Source organism: Podarcis cretensis (assembly GCF_951804945.1).
Source record: "Podarcis cretensis genome assembly, chromosome: 11".
NCBI lineage: Eukaryota > Metazoa > Chordata > Lepidosauria > Squamata > Lacertidae > Podarcis > Podarcis cretensis.
The window spans coordinates 59,752,964-59,776,695 of record NC_137180.1 but is presented as its reverse complement, the minus strand read 5'-3'; the positions used below and the strand labels follow the sequence as shown (position 1 = coordinate 59,776,695).

The following is a 23,732-nucleotide window of genomic DNA, read 5'->3' as shown; positions in this document are numbered from 1 at the left end:
CTCCTTGATGTCAGGAAATGTCAGGCCAAATTGGGTGGCGACATTTTGCCTGCCTCTCTCTTCATCCCAAAGAAGAGCAAAGTTGCAACAATAAAAAATACGGCAAAATTAAAAGCATCTAAAAACAAACAAAGGAACCTCTCAAGGATTCTCAGTGTTGAGTGTTCCGGTGAGTGGTGATTTATCCCACCCCTGTGCCCAAATGCACACTCCCTTTTAGCAACGAAAAAATAAATATTAATCAAGATTTGTATGTTTGTTTACCTGGAAAATAATAAGCAGAGTGGCAAGGAATCGAGCTTTTGAAGTAAACAGGATAGCGCAGGGAGAAAAACATTGGCGGAGGCATAAAGCTAACTTAAAATAAAGCACTTGACCCTCAAGGCAAAATATTAAAATACTGTTTTGGCAGCCAGAACGGATAGCCGAGTTGCTGAAAGAGTACCAGCTTTTTTTTTATAAGAAAAATAATAATAATAAAGGTAGACAAATACCAGCCCTAATCCCAATTCTCCCACCGCCTTCTGCAAGCTGAGTGAAACCCGAGGGGGAAATTCTTATTACAGCAAATAGGTGTGAGTCTAGAGGAAAAAATTAAGTCAACCTGACAATTTACAAATTCCTTTTCAAGCATGAAAGGTGGGCGAAAACACTGGGTTATTTTTAAATCTGAGCTGCCGAGATGTGTTTTGTAGCTGTTAATAGCACTGTCAGAGAATGAGGGACACGACAAGAAGAGGTCTCATTATCAGACAGAGCTTCATCTCTGTGGAGTGGAGCCGAGGAGAGACAGGGCTTTTTGTCAAGCGACCAATATTGGAAGCGTGGGGGAAGGGAAGCTCATGTCCAGGAGAGGTTTCTCAAGTTATGGTGAGGCCTGGGAGTCTGCTTCTGATGCAAAGCAAAGATGGAAGCTCACCTCTGCTCTGGGGAATTTTGTCTTTTGTTATTTGCAGAACCTTTTTTTTGTTTCCCCCCAATCCTAACCTGACAATGGCCAGACACCCACTCTTGCTGAGGAAAACAAATATCCAGTGTGAGTGGAGAAGCAGAGAAGGTGAAAGAAGTCAAGAGGAAAGGAACATCTGCCAAGAACTGACAATCTTCTTAGGCCAAGATGGAGATGCACATGGAAGATAGAGCAAGCTTATTTTCTGCTGCTCCAGAGGACAGGACCCAAACCAATGGATTGAAATGACTAGAAAGGAGATTCTGATGCAACCTTAGGAAGAACTTTTTAATACAGTGGTACCTTGGGTTATATAGGGACGCGGGTGGTGCTGTGGGTTAAACCACTGAGCCTAGGACTTGCTGATCAGAAGGTCAGTGGTTCCAATTCCCTGACGGGGTGAGCTCCCATTGCTTGGTCACTGCTCCTGCCAACCTAGCAGTTCGAAAGCACGTTAAAGTAGATAAATAGGTACCGCTCTGGCGGGAAGGTAAACGGTGTTTCTGTGCACTGCTCTGGTTCACCAGAAGTGGCTTAGTCATGCTGGCCACATGACCAGGAAGCTGTACGCCGGCTCCCTCGGCCAATAAAGCGAGATGAGCACCGCAACCCCAGAGTTGGCCACAACTGGACCTAATGGTCAGGGGTCCCTTTACCTTTTTACCTCAGGTTAAGAACTTAATTTGTTCTGGAGGTCTGTTCTTAACCTGAAACTGTTCTTAACCTGAGGTACCACTTTAGCTAATGTGGCCTCCTGCTGCTGCTGTGCCGCGATTTCTGTTCTCATCCTGAAGCAAAGTTCTTAACCCAAGGTACTATTTCTGGGTTAGCGGAGTCTGTAACCTGATGCATCTGTAACCTGAAGCATCTGTAACCTGAGATACCACTGTAGTAAGAGCCATTCGACAGTGGAACAAACTCCCTCAGAAGGTGGCAGACTCTCTTTTCTTGGAGGTTTTTAAACAGAAGTTGCATTGCCATCTCTCCGGGATTATTTAGCAGTATTAGAAAGTGAATTATGAAAGCTTGAAGCTGAATGGCACCTTTAACCTCAGTTATGGGCACAACAACAGAATGTCTATGTCCACGTTTTTATAAGAAGAATACAAAGCTGAAGATGAATGACCTCCAGCTAAAATATTATGTTCATTTTTCACATGGTCTAGTTATTCCCCTGCCCACCCCCCTAATATTCTTAAGAGGGTCTCTTCTCCAGTCTTCAGAGAGTAGCTGGAAGTGGGGAGGCTGAAAAAGGTCTTCCTTTCCTTCTACCTTACAGTTTTGATCTGAAATCTTATGCGCAGCAGCTCAGAAACTGCTCGCGCTAATGAAATTCCCTGTCACAAAACGTGCCTAGAACAATGGGAGTTTCGAACACTGTTCTTTAGCTATGATTCCTGCACTGCAGATGGTTGGACTAGATGATTCTCAAAGTCCCATTCAACTCTCCAATTCCATGATGAACTAAGTAATTAAATAAGTAGCACACACGCATACGCACACACATTACCAACTAATTTTTCAAAACAGGCAAGGGAATCGGAAGCTATGTTTAAAAATTAGGCCCAGAGAAATCCGTTCAGGTCGCCTTTGAAGCATGATTCAAACACTTGGTCATTGGTGCCAAACTCCTGAGTATTTTGCCAGAGCAGGAGGCTCTTAGCTCCCCTAAGAGAGAAAGTTCAGTTTGTTTTAAACCAATCAAGCTGGTCTATTCCCGGCAGCTGCATCATCACCTCTCTGAAGCAGAGCGAGAACTTCAGGATTGAAATTGGCCCAGCTTTCCGAGTCGACACAGATCAGATAAACAACACATTCATTTATTTCTCCAAGGAGCCGGGAACGATAAACAAAAGGGTAACGTCTCCCCGCTTTAAGAACATAGCTGACGCATCGTGTTACATTTGTGTAATGGTATTCAATTAACACGTTGCTGTTGTTGGTTGATTAAAAATTAACTGTGAACACTTATTTAACATTTATTGGGGGAGCGCAGAGAAGGGGCCGCTTCTGCCTCACCTCGTCACTTTAATGAAGTGAGATTACTTTTTGTAGGGGATCTTGAAGCCATATTGCTGAAAATATCTCCCCCACATATAGAGAATTTGCCTATATATTATGTTCCTCATATGTCTACCTCTGCATCTGTGTCTCAGCTTTCTCCCTTGAACTGGTTTCCCATGATGGCCATGCTCTGCCTCAACATTAAATTGCAGCAATGCTTCTGAATGCCACTGGCTGGAAAGCATGGAGGTGTGGGGCAGGGAGAGTACTGTTGCACTCATGTCTAGCTTGCAGGCCTCGTACAGCAGACCCTCCAAGTGTCCGTATTTTCCAGGGACAATCCCATCCCATCCCAACATTTTTCTGATGCAAATAGGAGTGTCCTATTCAACAACAACAACAACAACAACAACAACAACAACAACAACAACAATATTTCGCCCATCTGACTGGTTTGCCCCAGCCACTCTGGGCAGCTTCCAACATATCTATAACTGTCCCTAGAAAATATGGACACTTGGAGTCTCTGCAGTCCTGGATTTACAAAAGAAGAAGAGTTTGGATTTGATATCCCACTTATCACTACCCGAAGGAGTCTCTAAGCGACTGACATTCTCCTTTCCCTTCCTCCCCCACAACAAACACTCTGTAAGGCGAGTGAAGGACTTCAGAGAAGTGTGACTAGCCCAAGGTCACCCAGCACCTGCATGTGGAGGCGCGGGGACGTGAACCTGGTTCACCAGATTACGAGACTACCGCTCTTAACCACTACACCACACTGGCTCTCAGAAGCCCTCTAAGTTTCTAATTCGATCCCAGAATCTCCTGGTTTTCCTTAGGATGTCTCTATTTTCATTGGAACAATGTTGGGGGATTTGGAGTTATGCAGCCCCTGAGCCAAGGAGATAAATAACCTTTAGAAGACACCTGAAGGCAGCTCTGTATAGGGAAGTTTTTAAAATGTTTAATGGTTTAATATGTTTTTTATATATGTTGGAAGTAGTCCAGAATGTGGGGCAGCCCAGTCAGGTTGGGATATATGAAGAAGAGGAGGAGGAGGAGGGAGAGGAAGAGGAAGAGGAAGAGGAAGAGGAAGAGGAGGAAGAAGAAGAAGAAGAAGAAGAAGAAGAAGAAGAAGGGATAGGACATCCCTCTTTTCATTGGAGAAATGTTGGAGGGCATGTGTACAGGCATCCTGTTGGTCACTGTGAGAAAAAGATGATGGACCTGAATCCAGCAGGCTTGGTTTATGTTCTTAAGTATATGTGCAATGATGTCAAACACACTCTCCCCCCTGCTGTGCAAGACTTTGGGTGCTAAGAAACCCCACAGAAACAGAAGATCAGATCTCAAGAGGAAATAGTGGGTGAGAGACTTGATGTGTTTGTGTGTGCAATGAGGGAGGGGAGCCGAGCGCCTTGTTTTGCTTATGTTGTTAAAAGAACATCTGAACCGCAGTTCTGGAAGAGGTCTCCTCTTCTTTTGAAAGCCTGCTGTTTGATAGAGTGTCACCCGTCCCCTCCTTCCAGAAGAACCAGCTGGCAGCTAAGTGCTAAAGCCACTGACTCGCATGTGTTTTTCTGACATTTAACAAATGGGAACAGCTTGCAGAACTGCGTTAAGTCACTCTGTCTGGCAAATAATCATCGGCTATGCGGCGTCGATGTTCAGAACATTAGCGCAAACACAAAAAAGGAGGGGAGGGGGGAGAGGGAGGAAGGGAACAAATAAATTGTGCCATTGGAAACCCTTTGCAGGAGACATATCTGTGTGGGTGGGGAGACTTTGGGGAAAGAAGGGAATGCATTCGTATATAAGGACATCAGAGGAGGCCTGGTGGATTGGGTCAAAGGCTCATTTAGTCCCAACTCTACTTCCAACTAGATGCTAGTGGGAAAGCTGCAAACAGGACCTGAATTCAACAGCACTTTCCCCTCCTCTGGTTTCCGGCAACTGACATTCACACTTCTGGTATGCAGGCTGAGACCCTACCTGCCCACAGACTGTCTCACCAGGGTGGTGCATGCTCTAGTTATCTCTCACTTGGACTACTGCAATGCCCTCTATGTGGGGCTACCTTTGAAGGTGACCCGGAAACTACAACTAATCCAGAATGTGGCAGCTAGACTGGTGACTGGGAGTGGCTGCCGAGACCATATAACACTGGTCTTGGAAGACCTACACTGGCTCCCAGTACGTTTCCGAGGTTGGTGCTGACCTTTAAAGTATACCTGAAGGAGTGTCTCCACCCCCATTGTTCTGCCCGGACACTGAGGTCCAGCGCTGAGGGCCTTCTGGCAGTTCCCTCCCTGTGAAAAGCCAAGTTACAGGGAACCAGGCAGAGGGCCTTCTCAGTAGTGGCACCCGCCCTGTGGAACGCCATCCCACCACATATCAAAGAGAAAAACAACTACCAGACTTTTAGAAGACATCTGAAGGCAGCCCTGTTTAGGGAAACTTTTAATGTTTAATAGGTTATTGTATTTTAGTATTCTGTTGGAATCCGCCCAGAGTGGCTGGGGAAACCCAGCCAAATGGGCAGGGTATAAATAATAAATTATTATTATAAATTATTATTATTATTATTATAAATTATTATTATTATTATTATTATTATTATTATTATTATTATTATTATTATTTAGATGGTACACAGAGCCATGATGGATAGCAACCAGCAATGACCTTATCCTCCATGAATTTGTCTAAACCGCTTTTAAAGCTATCCAAATTGGGGGCCATGACTACCTTCCAAGGGATTCCATTGTCAAACAGTTCCTACTGTTTCGTCTTGTAACCTTTTCTCACAGGGGAGCTTCTCCAGCCCTACAATCACTTTGGTGCCCACTTTTCCAGCTCTACAATACCCTCTTCATATTAGGAAGCCAGAACTCTATGCAATATCAAATGCAATCACTCCATAAATTTACCCAGCAGCAGTAAGTTACTGCACTTCTGTCATTCTGGCTTTAGATCCATTTCAGTCCAGTTTCCGTCCTGGTTTTGGGACGGAGACGGCTCTGGTTGCCCTAACAGATGATCTCCGTAGACAACTGGATCGAGGCGGGTCAGGACTGCTGATCCTTTTAGATTTGTCAGCTGCCTTTGACATGGTCGATCATGATCTTCTGGACCACCGCCTCGCAGATGTGGGGATACAGGGCATAGCCCGTAACTGGCTGTGCTCTTTTATCTCTGGTCGGGGACAGAGGGTGGCACTAGGGAGGGAAATGTCATCACGCTATTCCTTGGTGTGTGGAGTGCCGCAGGGTGCAATTCTCTCCCCGATGCTTTTTAACATCTTTATGCGCCCCCTTGCCCAGATTATCCGGAGCTTTGGGCTGGGCTGTCACCAGTATGCTGATGACACTCAGCTCTATCTGCTGATGGATGGCCACACTGACTCGGCCCCGAACACACTGACCAGATGCTTGGAAGCTGTGGCTAGATGGTTTCGTGGGAGCCGATTGAAACTAAATCCTTCAAAGACAGAGGTCCTATGGCTGGGTTGGGATGGCATGGGGATGAGGGACCAACTCCCTTCTCTTGCGGGGGCCCAATTAGTGCCATTGCCTTCCATTAAGAGTTTGGGTGTAATCCTTGACGCCTCCCTTTCCATGGAGGCGCAAGTTACAGCAACAGCCAAGGCGACATTTTTCCACCTTCGCCGCATCAAGCAGTTGGTCCCTTACCTTTCCCGCCCCAACCTGGCCACAGTGATCCATGCGATGGTCATCTCCAGGCTTGACTACTGTAATTCGCTCTACGCGGGGCTGCCCTTGAAGCTGTCCCAGAAACTCCAGCGGGTGCAGAATGCTGCAGCGAGGCTCCTCACAGGGTCTCTGCCATGGGAGCATATTCACCCAGTGCTTTTCAAGCTGCACTGGCTCCCAGTAGAGTACAGGGTCAGATTTAAGGTGCTGCTTTTGACCTTTAAAGCCCTTCACGGCCTAGGACCCTCGTACCTACGAGACCGCCTCTTCCGGTATGCCCCACGGAGAGCCTCAAGGTCCATAAATAGCAACACCCTAGTGGTCCCGTGCCCTAAGGAAGTTAGATTGGCTTCAACCAGAGCCAGGGCCTTTTCAACTCTGGCTCCGGCCTGGTGGAACGCTCTGCCTCATGAGACCAGGGCCCTGCAGGATCTGATTTCTTTCCGCAGGGCCAGTAAGACAGAGTTGTTCTGCCTGGCCTTTGGCTTGGAGCCAATTTGATTCCCTCCCTCCCTCTTCTTTTTTTTCTTTCCTTCTCCTCCTGCGTTGAGGCTACATTTTATTTTAATGTTGTAATATTTTAATGTTGTATTTTAATTTTGTTTTCAAGTTGTAATCATTCAACTTGTTTTTATTATTGCTTGTAAGCCGCTCTGAGCCCGGCCTTGGCTGGGGAGGGCGGGGTATAAATAAAAATATATTATTATTATTATTATTATTATTATTATTATTCACATTCATACTGCCTCCAGCCTTGCTGGTCCATCGAGTCTAGCATCACGTTTCCGACAGTGTCAAATTTTAGGGCTGTGGCCTGCTCATGAGGCAAGGTGAGGCAGTCACCTCAGATGGCAGGTCCAGCTACCTTTGCCGTGTCCTTGGCCGCCCCTGCCACTCCACCTCCATTACAGCAGGCAGATACCACCACACTTGCCTCCTTCAAAGTCATGTGTGTTTGTTGAAGCATTTTTCGTTTTGCCTGAAGTGGCACAAATTCCTAAGCCAGCCCTGGTAATTTGATGCCTCTGGGAAGCTTGCAAGCAGAGCAAGAGAGGGTCACAGGATGGTGACCAGCCATGTGGACCAGTCTTGCCAGCCTGGTGGCCCATCCTTAGGTGTATGTGTGAAGTCACCCTTCACCGGTGTCCAACTGTCATAACCTATGACCTGGCCTGGGGAAAGAGTAGCTAGAAATAGAGGATACAGAAGAGAATGAGGCTTTGGTTCCATCCTTGGGGGAAGAACTAGCAGGACATTCAACATGGACCTTCCTGGCTAGAGAACAGAGCCCTCCCTCCATCCAGTGATTCAGAAGAGGCGTCTCCCACAGGACCCTGCTTTTCCAAAGATGTTAAGGTGGGATCCCTTCAACAGACCGGGGAGGAGCTAAGCTACAGATCCAGTTAACATACATCATTGTTCATATGGATCTTTGTACCGGCAAGGACAACAGCTTTTATTGCTGCCTCAGTAGGACTTTGGGAGCTCTCCGTGGTGCTGAAAGTGATCTGGGTACCCTTATATTCCCGACTTTGCTTCTTGCTCCATTTTCAGTGTCAATGAACATTTAACTGTTGGTCTAGTAGGTTCATCTTGACCTAGGCAACAGGGCTGCACCCTATTAAAAAGATGCAATATTATGATATCAGAACATCCTTCTATCAGAACGGTCCTTCTATCTTTGATTGCTTAGTGTCAGTGTAAAGTCTCAGATAGAGCTCTTTGAGAACTGAAGAGCCTTCTGGGTCAGACCAATGGCCTCACTAAGTCCAGCATCCTGTTCTCACAGTGGCCAACAAGATGCCCATATTGGAAACTCACAAACAGTACCCAAGCGCAAGAGCAATGTGATTTCTCAGCAACTGGTATTTGCAAGAACCACAGCTTCCAACTATGGAGGCAGACCATAGCCATTGTCTTTTAAAGACCTTCAAGTTGGTGGTAATCAGTTGGTGGCTTTTGCCGCCCTGCAATCTTAGATCTTTCACATGCAATTTCACCACATGTGATTTTATTAAATTTGGACATTACAGATTCTGTAAGGTTTATGTTAACTAGTTTTTAATGTTTGCATATGTTTCTACACCCTCCTCTGTAAAACACTTTGAGGTTTTCTCTTAAGTGGTTACATGCAGTTAGGTAAATAGGAATAAATAAATAAATGAAATGAACTAAATGATAAATTTGAGACTTTGTCCTTCTAAGGCTTGTGTCTGGTCACCCATTGAATGCAATCTACTTTTAACTCCTCAGGCAGCAAAACGGTCCACCTCTGATTTTGGTAGCAGTAGACCTATCCTCATGTTCGCCATCCAAAAAATAGATTATTCTGCCACAAGGAGTTGCACTAATGTGTCTGCATTTCAAAGTGAGAGATCGGTAGTGTGGGGTGGGGGGCTTTATCCCCAAGAGATGAGATTAAAACCAGAGACAGTTGATAAAGAATCTATTGTAGCCCCACGTATTAGAAGGGAGAGTTATTGTATCTTCCGGATCCATCAAGGTGATAAAGTAACAGATCACGCCGGAGGAAAGGCTGGAAACTGAGCCCAGTTTTCCCATATGAGTAAACAGAGTCTTGTGGCTCTCAGACGGCACTATAAATCCAAGCTAAGCATTTCAGGTCTATATCAGGGTGACAGAAAGCTTTGCGCCTTGTAATTCATCCTGAACGGATGCATCATCTTTTTGTTCCAATCTAATCAGGAACATTTTTGAAATGCCCATTTTTCTTTCGAAGTCAAAAAAAGGCAGGAAAGAGATTTAGTTAGGGTTGTTTTTCTTCCTTCCTGCCGTCTTCTTCTTCCCCCATTTGATGTGAAGTTTGAAAAACGTCTATCTATCTATCTATCTATCTATGAATGACTTGCCTTCTTAGCAGGGGACCCTTCTGGTGGAGGAAGGTCCCAACTCTTGTGTTTTACCCCCATCTAGTGGTATCTGTGTAATTTTGCATTCTAGGCTGGTGATATTATGCTGGTGTCTTTGGAAAAAAAAAAAATGGTTTCACCATTTCATTGTTACGACTTGTGGACTGATAGGGGAATCCTTAGTCAATTTATTGCAAAACTTTTTTTTAATTAGCAGCCATAGCTAAGTGATAGAACACAGCAGGATATTTCAGTTGGTTAGAGGGTGGTGCTGAGAAGGACAAGGTTGCAGGTCCGATCCCCGCACGGGACAGCTGCATATTCCTGCATTGTAGGGGGTTGGACTTAAATCAGCCTTTCTCAACCTGTGGGTCCCCAGGTGTTGTTGAACTACAACTCCCATCACCCCTAGCTAGCAAGGCCAGAGCTCAGGGATGATGGGAGTTGTAGTCCAACAACATCTGGGGACCCACAGGTTGAGAACCGCTGGAAGGGTCCCTTCCAACTCTACAATTTTATATGAGCAACTGGGGAGATTTTGTAGACTTTTGGACACCATATTTGTATTGCATTGCTGCTGTGTTGTTGTCTGGAGGCATCCACAAAGACATCTGTCCCCAGCCTGGTGCCCTAGAGATGTTTCAAACTACAACTCCTATCAGTCTAAAACATCTCAAGAATGTCCTCCCCTCTTTTAGTGAGTAGGCTGAACTCTCAAACTGGCCATCTGTCCTGCTTCTCCATCTGTATTTCTGTGAGGAAAACAACATCTTGTTTGTGTGGCCCGCTCCCCTCCCAATATTCTGATAAAGGATGTTGTTGTTTAGTCATGTCTGACTCTTTGTGACCCCATGGACCAGAGCATGCCAGGCACTCCTGTCTTCCACCGCCTCCCGCAGTTTGGTCAACTCATGCTGGTAACTTCGAGAACACTGTCCAACCATCTCGTCCTCTGTCGTCCCCTTCTCCTTGTGCCCTCCATCTTTCCCAACATCACGGTCTTTTCCAGGGAGTCTTCTCTTCTCATGAGGTGGCCAAAGTATCGGAGCCTCAGCTTCGGGATCTGTCCTTCCAGTGAGCGCTCAGGGCTGATTTCCTTAAGAATGGATCGGTTTGAACTTCTTGCAGTCCATGGGACTTTCAAGAGTCTCCTCCAGCACCAGAATTCAAAAGCATAATTCAAAACCTGGAGCAGGAACTGTCAAGCCACTCCAGTATCCCTGCCAAGAAAACTCCAATTGCAAAGCCACTCTTTGCCACTTTGCAAAGAGTCTCCTCCAGCACCATAATTCAAAAGCATCAATTCTTCGGTGATCAGCCTTCTTTATCGTCCAGCTCTCACTTCCATACATACTGGGAAAACCATAGCTTTAACTATATGGACCTTTGTTGGCAAGGTGACATCTCTGCTTTTTAAGATGCTGTCTAGGTTTGTCATTGCCCTGATAAGGATAGAGAGTGTTTTTTTCTGGGGGAACGCAGGGGTATGCATACCCCTAAACATTTTGTGAATCTTTTTACTTTTGTCCATTTACTGTATTTACTTTTCCCAATCCGAACTATAAAAAGGTGATTTTCTTGAGTCAAAATGAGAGTACCCCTAAACATTTTTATATATATAAAAAAGCACTGAGGATAGATATTTTCACTACATTATATATAAAAAAGGGGGACGGGGGAGAAGCAGCACGTGAACAAAGAGATAGCAAGCCTTGCCAGAAATGCCAAGACGTTAAACACGCAATTATATTTTTTAAAATTTGAGATCTTAACTTTTCTATGCCACAGTGGAGCTTTGGAGCTTGCAAAGCACAGGAGTGTACTGTAAATATTTAACTTGCTAAATATTCAGTTTTCCCATGCACATAAAAACTAGCATTATGTATGTATATATATTAAAATATATTATTATTTAATTATGTTTAAACATTTTACTTACATTATCTATTTTGAAACTACTACTAATAATAATTTTATCATTTATACCCCGCCACTCTGGGCGGCTTCCAATGCATATAAACACATTTACTGGGATGGAATGGGTGTGCGGCATAATCTAACACAATATAGTAAAAAGAACAGCAACGATAACATCCATTCTGCTTCATGTACTCCGACGAAAGCTAAGCCCCTCCCACCCAAGTCCCTCGCCTTCAACTTTCCCCCTTTTGAGCAGCACGGAAAAGCTTCCCCCATAGGGCGCCGCCATCTTTGCCCCGCCCCGTTCCTCCCTTGGGCGCGGCCATTATTATCATTCTCCTCGTCGTTTTCCGTACGCGGCGGCGCCATCTTTGTGCCGGGCTTTACTGCCCAGCAGCGAAGGGAAAAGGGAACTTCCGGGCAGGCTTCGCCGTGCCCTTTTGGAACGCCGGCGGAGGAAGCTCCTGCTCCAATCAGACGGCCGCTCCGAGGCCGGGCGGCTTCTGATTGGAGGAGCGCGGGGGGCGGGTTGTAGGCGGGGCTTCCGAGGAGCCACCAGCTGCTTGGAAAGGAGCAGAAGGGCGAGCGAGGAGGGAGGAGGGATCCCGGAGCAGCCGCCATGGGGGAGGCAGAGAAGTTCTATTATGTTTACAGCTGCGACCTGGACATCAATGTGCAGCTCAAGATGTGAGTGGGAGGGAGGAATGCATGCATGCATGCATCAATCAATCAATCAATCAATCAATGCACATTGATCTGCATGCCTAGAGGCTTGTTTTTTTGGGGGGTGAGCAAGATATATGGGTATTGGTGGGGGGGGTGCAGCCCCATAGGGCAGGCAGAGGCAGCATCGGCCCTCCAGACGTTTTGGGACTACAATTCCCATCATCCCTGACCACTGGTCCTGTTAGCTAGGGATCTTGGGAGTTGTAGTCCCTAAACATCTGGAGGACCGAGGTTGCCTCTGCCTGCCATAGGGGCAAGGGGTCATCATCTCAGTGTCAGAGCCCCTGCTTTAGGGAAGCCTTTAATATCTGATGAATTACTGCGTTTTAATATTTTGCTGGAGGCCGCCCAGAGCGGCTGGGGAAACCCAGCCAGATGGGTGGGGTATAAATAATAGATTATTATTATTATTATGCAGAAGACATCAGGTTCAATCCCCAGTGGCACCTACAGGAAGCACTGGGAGCGTCGCCTGCCCAGGAGAGGTGCTGCTGCCAGTCCCTGTGGGCAATGCTGAAGTGGACAGACCAATAATCCGACTCAGTACAATGCTCCTTTCTGATGTAGGGAAAGGGACATTTGTTTGTTTGTTTGTTTTTGTTTTTTGGAAAGGGACGTTTTTGAAGTGAAGATTGCTAATGTTCTGCAATGCATTTTTTGATTTTTTTGCTAGTCTGTTTTATTATTGTCATTACATTCAGTTAATCGTTTCAATTAATTCGGTATTTGCTCAAAGGCTCCAAAGGTAAAGGTAAAGGGACCCCTGACCGTTAGGTCCAGTTGCGGATGACTCCGGGGTTGCGGCCCTCATCTCACTTTATTGGCCGAGGGAGCTGGCGTACAGCTTCCGGGCCATGTGGCCAGCATGACTAAGCCGCTTCTGGCGAACCAGAGCAGCGCACGGAAACGCCGTTTACCTTCCCGCCGGTGTGGTACCTCTTTATCTACTTGCACTTTGACGTGCTTTCGAACTGCTAGGTTGGCAGGAGCAGGGACCGAGCAACGGGAGCTCACCCCGTTGCGGGGTTCGAACTGCTGACCTTCTGATCGGAAAGCCCTAGGCCCAGTGGTTTAGTTAGACCACAGCGCTGAGAGGCTTAAACTGTAGCAAGAGGCAGTGCCTACCTTGCAAGCAGGAGATCTTGGGTTCAATTCCCAATCACACCTCCAAGGAGCACTAGGAACGTCCCCTACCTGAAACCTAGGAGAGGTGCTGCTGCCAGTCCGTGTGGGCAGTGCTGTTCTGGATGGGCTCAGTATAATGCAGCTTGTTGATATAGTGAACGGGACATTTTTGAGGCGAAGGTTCTGCAAGGCATCTTTTCTCCCTTGTCTGTTTTCTTATGATTATTATTAAAATAAATAATTTGTTGGTGCGATTATTTCGACATTTGCTCAAAGGCTCCAGATGTACTTTAAAACAAACGCCGCAAGGCTTGAATTGCAGCAAGAGGTATTAGCAGGGCAGCAACCTACCTTGCAAGCAAAGGTTCCCAGTGGCATCTTTAAAGTAGAGTTGGGAACGTCCCCTGTCTGACACCCTGGAGAGCTTGCTGCTGTCCGTGTGAGCTATGCAGGCGACTTCTTCCTTTCCTTTTGAGTTTGAATGCTTTCCCATTTTAAATCATAATGCCTTGCCCATAGAAATTAGCTTATCAAGAAGGTCAGGCTAGCCAGAACCCTTCCCCTTTATTTTTCTACATGCAGGGAGTTCTCGCGCACACCCCGTTCAGACACTGGAGCCATAACCTACGGTCTGAAGTGGAATGGTCTTAGACATAGGCTTGCTACCTTGTCTCTTGTATAAGCCTACTTTAGGCAAAGAACAATTCTCCAGTAGATGGACTTACAGTGAGGGGAAAAAGTAGTTGATCCCCTGCTAAATTTGCCCGTCCGCCCTCTGACGAAGAAATGACCAGTCCATAATTTTAATGTTAGGTTTATTGTAGCTATGAGAGATAGAATAACAAGGGGAAAACCCCCAGAAGCCCAAAAGACAAAAGTCAGAGATTGATGTGCATTATAATGAGTGAAATACTAAGTATTTGATCACTTTGCAAAAGATGACTTAGTTGTTGTTGTTAATCGTTTAGTCGTGTCCAACTCTTCGTGACCCCATGGATCAGAGTATGCCAGGCAGTCCTGTCTTCCACTGCCTCCCGCAGTTTGGTCAAACTCATACTGGTAGCTTCGAGAACACTGTCCCACCATCTCGTCCTCTGTCGTCCCCTTCTCCTTGTGCCCTCCATCTTTCCCAACATCAGGGTCTTTTCCAGGGAGTCTTCTCTTCTCATGGGGTAGCCAAAGTATTGGAGCCTCAGCTTCAGGATCTGTCCTTCCAGTGAGCACTCAGGGCTGATTTCCTTCAGAATGGAGAGGTTTGATCTTCTTTGCAGTCCATGGGACTCTCAAGAGTCTCCTCCAGCACCATAATTCAAAAGCATCAACTCTTCAGCGATCAGCCTTCTTTATGGTCCAGCTCTCGCTTCCATACATCACTACTGGGAAAACCATAGCTTTAACTATACGGACCTTTGTCGGCAAGATGACTTAGTACTTGGTGGCAAAACCCTTGTTGGCAATTACAGAGGTCAGACGTTTCTTGTAGGTGGCCACCAGGTTTGCACACATCTCAGGAGGTAATTTGTTCCACCCCTCTTTGCAGATCCTCTCCAAGTCAGTGAGATTTTGAGGCTACTTGAACCTTCGGCTCCGTCCAGATTTTCAATGGGTTTAAGGTCTGGAGACTGGCTAGGCCACTCCAGGACCTTAATGTGCTGCTTCTTGAGCCACTCCTTTGTTTCCTTGGCCGTGTGTTTTGGGTCATTACCATGCTGGAATACCCATCCTCGACCCATTTTCAATGCCCTGGCTGAGGGAAGGAGGTGCTCACCCAAGATTTGACGATACATGGTCCCATCCATCGTCCCTTCGATACGATACAATACGTTGTTATTCTGTCTCTCACAGCTACAATAAACCTACCATTAAAATAATGGACTGGTCATTTCTTCATCAGAGGGCAAACGGGCAAATTTAGCAGGGGATCAAATGAAATGTATGAAAATCTTGTTGCTGTGATCTTTTTCTTTGTTCATTGTTTCCTCAGAGGAAGCTTGGAGGGGAAAAGAGAGCAGAAGAGCTACAAAGCAGTTTTGGAAAATCCCATGCTGAGGTTCTCGGGCTTATACCAGGAGACCTGTTCCGATTTGTACGTCACCTGCCAGGTCTTTGCAGAGGGCAAACCTCTTGCCCTTCCGGTTCGGACATCCTACAAAGCTTTTAGCACCAGGTGGAAGTAAGTGCCTTTCGTCTTTCATTTTGGACAGCTGGCTGCCATACCTCTTTGTGAGACTTAACTGACCCTGGGGTAAGCAATGACTATTAGCCATGATCTCCACTGTCATAATGAACATAAGGAAGCCTTGCTGGATCAGTCCAGTGGCCCATTTAGTCCAACTTCCTGTTCTCACAGTGGCCGACCGGGTGCCTGTAAGAAACCCACAAGCAAGATTTGAGCGAAGGAGCCCTCTCCCCTCCTGTGGTTTCCAGCAACTGGTATCCAGAATCATGAATATCCATGGTTAAGAGGTCCCAGGCCCTAGGGAAGTCAGATTATCCTCCACCAGGGCCTTGTCAGTGATGGCTCTGGCCTGATGGAATGCTCTGTCCCATGAGACTAGGGCCCTTCAGGATTTAACCTCCTTCCATCAGGTCTGTAAGACAGAGCTATTCCGCCTGGCCTTTAATTTGAATTCAGCCTGATCTTTTATTTCCCTTCTCTTCCCTCACTCTCCCCTTTTATGAAGATCACCCATTCTGGGATCCCACAGCTAATTCTCTCCTGGTCTCCTTGCTGGCCCAAATAGGATCAATTTAGTGAGCTAGCCCCGGTGATCATCTAATGTTTATTGGATGGATTTCCTCCCTAAATTGATTTTTGAATTCTGAATTTATTGTTATTTACGTTTTATACTGTATTTTATGCTGTTTTTTGTCACATCAATTAAGTGTTTTCAATTTGTTGTTAGCCACCCTGAGCCTGGTTTTTTGAACCGGGAAGGGCGTGGTAGAAATAATTTTATTATTATTATTATTATTGCCTCTGACCATGGAAACAGAAGCATAGCCATCGTTGCTAGTAGCCAGTGATGATAGCCCTCTCCTCTGAATTAGTCTAATCCTCTTTTAAAGTCATCCAAGTTGGTGACCCTCTGACAACAAGAGCTGTTTGACAGTAGAACAGACCCCTCCCCACCGTTCATTCAGCCTTTATTGGCATACCGGTAATTTAGCCAATAAGATCATAGACGAGAAAGAGAAAAGTCTTCCATGAAACATTAGTAATCCAGACATATTAAACACATAAAACTTACAAAAGACTCAGTAGCTACCATTAGGTAAAACTAAGTAGCTTTAGATTTGACTTTTAAAAATCTCGGCTAAATATCCTGAAACAATCTCAGTAGTTTCAGGAGTATTATCCCTCAGCAGATACTGGATTACAGATTCTTTGCAAGTAGGTACATTGAGCTTCAAGGGAGTTGCCAGTAGGTCTCTCTCTGAAGAATGTCAAAGACAGTGCATTCCAAAAAATAAATTAAAAAGAAGAAAGATATGTTTTATCTGGTGTATTCATGCCACAAGAGCAAAGTCTAGTCTCGAAGGGTATTTTTGGGAGCCTAAAAAAATCTATGACCTGAAAAAGTGCTTTTGAATCAACCTAGGGGGCTATTATGGGAGAAACAACACTATGGGGTTATAGCACTGGTTGCTTTTATTGATTTAAAAACAAACAAACAACAACAGACCACCTTAAACAGGGCTGGATTTAGGTTTGATGAGGCCCTAAGCTACTGAAGATAATGGGGCCCTTTATATGTCCAGCTGTCCTTTGTCAACAGCTGGACAACAAATTGTCATGCGACCAGTCCATGCAAAGTGTAGGCACCCTATATACAGAAATGAGCAAACCAGTGATATTTTATGGAACAGTCTAGCAGGCGGGGCCCATTACTTACATCATAGGAGCCTACACAACACAAAACACTGTTGCTGTATGTAGGTTTTATTTTATTTGTTTTTTATCTTATATTTTGGAAATGTACACCCAGGGTTTTTTCTCCTTTAATTTTTTTTGGGGGGGGCCAAGAGAGTAGAGCCCTAAGCTATAGCTTATTTTGCTTATACGTAAATCCGGCACTGATGAAAGGTGGTCGGCTTTCCCACATTGGAGGTCTCTAAACCGAGTTTGAATGGCTTTAATCTGCCATCGGTGCTTTAGCTGTGATTCCTGCATTTTAAGGGGTTGGACTAGATGGCACTTGAGGGCCCTTCCAGCTCCATAATTGTATGGTTTTGTAAGTCCAAACCATGGCAGGGGGTTGGACTCGATGGCCCTTGTGGTCTCTTCCAACTCTATGATTCTATGATTCTAATACCCACAATCTCTCCTCAGCTGGAACGAGTGGTTAAAACTGCCGGTCAAGTATCCAGACTTGCCGCGCAATGCCCAAGTGGCCTTGACAATTTGGGATGTCTACGGACCTGGCAAAGCCATCCCTGTCGGGGGAACGACTGTCTCTCTCTTCGGAAAGTATGGGTATGTGGCTCCGCATTCATGTGTTCTGTGCCTTGCAGATTTAAACACTGAAACACATCAAACATTAAAAACTTCCCTAAACAGGGCTGCCTTCAGATGTCTTCTAAAAGTCAGATACAGTCGTACCTTGGATCTCAAATGCCTTGGCTCCTGAACAAATTGGCTCCTGAACGATTGAAACCCAGAAGTGAGTGTTCCGGTATTCAAACAATTTTCAGAAGCTGAATGTCCGACACAGCTTCTGATTAGCTGCAGGAGCTTCCTGCAGCCAATCAGAAGCTGTGCTTTGGTTTTTGAAAGTTTTGGAAGTCTAATGGAAGTTCAACTTCCAAGGTACGACTGTAGTTGTTTATTTCCTTGACATCTGATGGGAGGGTGTTCCACAGGGCGGGTGCCACTACCAAGAAGGCTCTCTGCCTGGTTCCCTGTAACCTCACTTCTCGTAGTGAGGGAACCGCCAGAAGGCCCTCGGCGCTGGACCTAGGGGCTGAACGATGAGTGTGGAGACGCTCCTTCAGGTATACTGGTCTGTAATGGGATAAGGGGCTGCTTGTGCGTGAGCGCTAAGACTCTCACAGTTTTGGAGTTAGTTTTAAAACTCTCCCTCTCCGCGCAGCCATCAGTGCATGGCTGCCTTAATCGCTGGCAGAATCCGTCAGTGGGCGTTTCCTGAATTTCTTCCAGCATAAAAGTTCTTTGACAGACAGTCTCCTCCTTGATTCCCTACGTGACAGCTTTCTGCGCAGAGTAGGCGTTCCAAGGGGAGGTCCTGAGCTCTCCCCACTGGTCTCGCTGGAAGCGTCTCTGAGCCTCACCTCCGACTCTGTCTCCTCCGCCTCCCCTCCTGCTTCCACGGAAGCTCTCCCTCTCCCCCTGCTGGTTCCCTCCTCAGCATCAGAGGGTCTCCCAGCATCCGAGAGCCTCTCCACCATCTTAAGCTCTGATGGCAGTTTCCTGACATGGTCCAAGGCCGTTTAGGGTTTTAAAGGTCAGCACAACACTTTGAATTGTGGGAGCCAATGTAGGTCTTTCAGGACTGGTGTTATATGGTCTCGGTGGCCACTCCAAGTCACCAGTCTAGCTGCCACATTCTCTATGAAGCTCGCTGGGTGACCTTGGGCCAGTCAAATACAAATACAAATACTATTCGATAATCTTTATTATCATTGTCCCATACAGAACAATGAAATTGAAAAATCTACGTAAGACATTCAAAAACCAACAAGCCTGCTATCCCAACCTGGTTAGCCCCCAAAAAACTCTGATACCCCATTTTAAATACAATATACTCCCATAGAGATTCCTTACACTGTGTTTAAAACCAAAATCACATTTGGATAGAAACTGTTTCTCAGGCGGCTAGTCCTAGTCTTTATAACCCTGTACCTTCTTCTAGGTTACCTTTATTGGCATTATGAGTTAAAACATTTCAAAACACTAGGATAAATTTAAAAGGGACAGGAGTGAGGCTGTCGAGGATCACAAGGTACTCAATTGTTCTGCTTCACCCTGTCCATTCCCTAGAGGGATGATTCATTAAGAACCCTTCTGGGTAAGATGGAGTTTAAAAAGGAAGCCACTGGGGCAGTAACGTCCTTGTTCCTATCTGCTAGGAGGAAACTCATTTGGCTTTCTCTCAGAGCCGTGGGTCGCAGGTCCAATATCTTGCTCAGCATCTGTTTGCGGAGTCTGCTGTGCAAAGGGCAGTCCAAAAAGAATATGGTCCAGTGAATCTGGTACTCCCTGATTGGAGGCAGACAGGCGGGCTTGATAAGGAATTTGGGTGGTGCTGTGGGTTAAATCACAGAGCCTAGGGCTTGCCGATCAGAAGGTCGGCGGTTCGAATCCCCACGTCAGGGTGAACTCCCGTTGCTCGGTCCCAGCTCCTGCCAACCTAGCAATTCGAAAGCACGTCAAAGTGCAAATAGATAAATAGGTACCGCTCCGGCGGAAAGGTAAACAGTGTTTCCGTGCACTGCTCTGGTTCGCCAGAAAGTGGCTTAGTCATGCTAGCCACATGACCCGGAAGCTGTAAGCCGGCTCCCACGGCCAATAAAGCGAGATGAGCGCCGCCACGACTGGACCTAATGGTCCGGGGTCCCTTTACCTTTACCTGTGGTCACTGCGGAGGGGAAAGCATTTAGTCTTGTGAGCATAAAAGCTCTTCGTTGGGAAGGTAGTACTACTACTACTACTACTACTACTAATAAATTATTTATACCCCGCCCTCCCCAGCCAGAGCCAAGCTCAGGGCGGCTAACACCAATAAAATCACAGTAAAAACATAATGGGGGGGAGAGAGAGGGGGGGGAACAATTTAAAATACAGGTTAAAATGCAATTTAAAATGCAGCCTCATTTTAAAATAGCTGATAAATCAAGACCATAAGGGGAGGGAAACATAAGGGTCAGACTGTGTCCAAACCAAAGGCCAAGCAGAACAGCTCTGTCTTGCAGGCCCTGCAGAAAGATGTCAAGTCCCACAGGGCCCTAGTCTCTTGTGACAGATCGTTCCACCAAGTCGGGGCCTGTACTGAAAAGGCCCTGGCCCTAGTTGAGACAAAACTAACCACCTTGCGACCTGGGACCTCCGAAAGGTTGTCATTTGTGGACCTTAAGGTCCTTTACGGGGCATAGGTCTTTTAGGTAATTGGCACAATCTGTAAGAAGCAGTAGGGCCAGTCACTGCCTCTCAGCCTAGCCTACTTCGCACAGTTGTTGTGGGCTTTGAATTAGGAGCGTGGAGAACCGTGCTTCAGCTCCTTGTATGAAAGGTTGAATGTAAATATGATGAATAGTGAGGAAATAACGCATCTGATGAGCTACTGCTGCCTTACCAATCCTTCGGTGATCTTTCTGCATGTGGGTGTTCTGTCTGTGCTCGTGTGGTAAGGTAAAGGGACCCCTGGCCATTAGGTCCAGTCATGACCGACTCTGGGGTTGCGGCGCTCATCTTGCTTTATTTGCCGAGGGAGCAAATAAAGCATTATTTGCCGGTCATGTGGCCAGCATGACTAAGCCGCTTCTGGCAAACCAGAGCAGCGCACGGAAACACCGTTTACCTTCCCACCGGAGTGGTACCTATTTATCTACTTGCACTTTGACGTGCTTTCAAACTGCTAGGTGAGCAGGAGCAGGGACTGAGCAACGGGAGCTCACCCCATTGCAGGGATTCAAACCGCCGACCTTCTGATCGGCAAGTCCTAGGCTCTGTGGTTTAACCCACAGCGCCACCCTGTGCTCACTGCCTGTGCTCGTGTGGTAAAGGTAAAGGTACCCCTGCCCGTACGGGCCTGTCGTGTCCGACTCTAGGGTTGTGCGCCCATCTCACTTAAGAGGCCAGGGGCCAGCGCTGTCCGGAGACACTTCCGGGTCACGTGGCCAGCGTGACGAAGCTGCTTTGGCGAGCTAGCACCAGCACAGCACACGGAAACGCCATTTACCTTCCCGCTATAAAGCGGTACCTATTTATCTATTTGCACTTAAGGGTGCTTTCGAACTGCTAGGTGGGCAGGAGCTGGGACCGAAAGACGGGAACTCACCCCGCCACGGGGATTCGAACTGCCGACCATGCGATCGGCAAGCCCTAGGTGCTGAGGTTTTACCCACAGCGCCATCCGCGTGCTCGTGTGGACGTTGTCCTAAATCTGCACTTTTCTCACAGGATGTTCCGCCAGGGAATGCACGATCTGAAGGTCTGGCCCAACGTGGAGGCAGACGGTTCAGAGCCCACCAAAACCCCTGGGAGGACCAGCAGCACTCTTTCGGAGGATCAAATGAGTCGACTTGCCAAGGTGAGGGAAAGTTCTTGGCTTTTGCTTTTGTGGCGCTAGTCCTCAGTGTCCTGCCATTCTGCAGTGCACTCCCTCCGTGTGTGAAAGTATAATTTTAGTGTGATGCACCCTGTACACCCGATTGGGGGAAGGACAGCACAGACAAAAATGGTCCTTGTTTCTAATGGAATATCTAAGAAAAACAAATTCATGCCCTTAATGAGCAAGATGATAGGATTTTTTTGTCCTTGATTGGTGTCTTAATACTTTCATCTTTCAATTACCAGCAATTGTCTCAAACTTTCCTGCAGAGTCTCTTTGTCATTCTGGTTAAATATGTACAGTGATTATCATTAAGTCCCATTATAATGTGATACAGCGCTACATCTTTCCTATCATGTTTCAGTTGCTGTATTTATTTTACGCTCCCCTTCTTTCCTTTAAAAACAGTTTCTTTTTCAATTTTAATAAAAGCAGGTGAGGTTGGGGGAGGCTAGCTTCCATGTGAAGTGTTTAATGCCTCCCTCCCTCATTTAATGTTACACAGGAGAGATCTGGGCTTAGCAACCACCCAGACCATATGTTGTATTGTAGCTCTGGCTGGAGAGTGTGTGTGTTTGTTGGTCAGGAAGCTCTGAGCTGTAGTAACACTAGTCATTCACTTTCTACCCTAGATAAGAAGCTTTGAACTGAAGTAACTCTCATTTTTCACCTTCCATCCCGAATGAGAAGTTATGAGCTCCCTTGTCTCTTATATTCTACCCTGGACAGGAAACTCTGAGCTGTAGTAACTCTCAAGCCACTAGATAAGAAACTTTGAGCTGTAGGAACTCTCCTTATTCCCCTTCCAGTCTGGAAAGGAAGTTCTGAGCTGTAGCAATTCCCTTGTCTCTTATGTTTTACCCTGGACAGGAAGCTCTGAGCTGTAGCAACTCTCTAGCCACTCACTTTCTACCCTAGATAAGAAACTTTGAGCTGTGGGAATTCTCCTTATTCACCTTCCAGTCTGGAAAGGAAGTTCTGAGTTGTAGTAACACCTTCCACTCTGCACGTTGGGTCTGAGGTCCTAGATGTGGTGCAGTGTTTTGCCCTTGCACTCTGGGAGGTGTCGATTCCTGCTTTTGTGACAGTTTGATATCGTTCACTTTTGGCATCAAGTTCAATAGACCTTGTTAAATCTTTTTTTTTTCCCTTCCTTTTTCCTTTTTACAAAATATGGATGTCAGATTTCATGGTTTCAAGGCAACTCTCCATGGCTTTGTGCAAATTGAAGTGAATATCTGGAACGGGGCTATAAATATGTCAGTTTGATCTTTTGGAGATTTACCATGGCAATAAACTAACTTGCATTAAAGTTGCACATACCTCTTATAAAGCTAGTTTACCTTGGGATTCTAATACAAAAAAAAAAAAAAAAAGCATTATAATCCACACATTTCTGGTCGGTAGGTCACTGCGACATTGCTGAGGTTGAACTCGAGAGAAAATGTTTGCGGCATCAGCCAGCCAATCCCTGTTACTACTCTGTACTGGCAGATAGTATTGGAGGAACTGTATAACAAATATAACAAGATAATAATAATAATAATAATAATAATAATAATAATAATAATAATTTACCATTTGTACCCCGCCCATCTGGCTGGGTTTCCCCAGCCACTCTGGGCGGCTTCCAACAAAGATGAAAAATACACTAAAATGTCACATATTAAAAACTTCCCTGAACAGGGCTGCCTTCAGATGTCTTCTGAATGTCAGGTAGTTGTTTATCGCTTTGACATCTGATGGGAGGGCGTTCCACAGGGCGGTCGCCACTACCAAGAAGGCCCTCTGCCTGGTTCCCTGTAACTTGGCCTCTCACAGTGAGGGAACCGCCAGAAGGCCCTCGGAGCTGGACCTCAGTTAGTATTGGAGGAACTGTAAAATCTAGTAAAAGTATTTTAAGCTGGTTAGGGTGTCTAGCAAAAGTCGATTTAAAAAAAGTAAGTGGCTAGTCCCTTTGTCTTTCAGAGGTGGACTTCAAAGCATTTGGACAATGTCTTGTACAGGAGTAGGGCGAATCAGGACTCTTACAAACTGATTTGACTTGTGGAGATCCTTTGCTCTCCTTTCCATGCCAGCATAAATCACGCAACACAAATGCAAAGCTATCTGATTCTTAATCCAGATTTTGGCA

At 46.0% G+C, this 23,732-nt stretch overlaps 1 protein-coding gene across 2 annotated transcripts in view; it reads left to right on the top strand.

Annotated features, from left to right (window-relative positions):
* Positions 1-12,000: 12,000 nt before the first annotated feature.
* Positions 12,001-23,732, top strand: part of PIK3C3 (phosphatidylinositol 3-kinase catalytic subunit type 3) — a 123,916-nt gene continuing 112,184 nt past the window's right edge. For both annotated transcript variants that reach the window (XM_079994778.1, XM_079994777.1), the window contains exons 1-4: positions 12,001-12,143; positions 15,292-15,480; positions 17,641-17,784; positions 21,448-21,577. In XM_079994778.1, the coding sequence (XP_079850904.1) occupies positions 12,076-12,143; positions 15,292-15,480; positions 17,641-17,784; positions 21,448-21,577 (531 nt within the window). In that variant the 5' untranslated portion in view covers positions 12,001-12,075. The remainder of the gene's footprint in view (positions 12,144-15,291; positions 15,481-17,640; positions 17,785-21,447; positions 21,578-23,732) is intronic.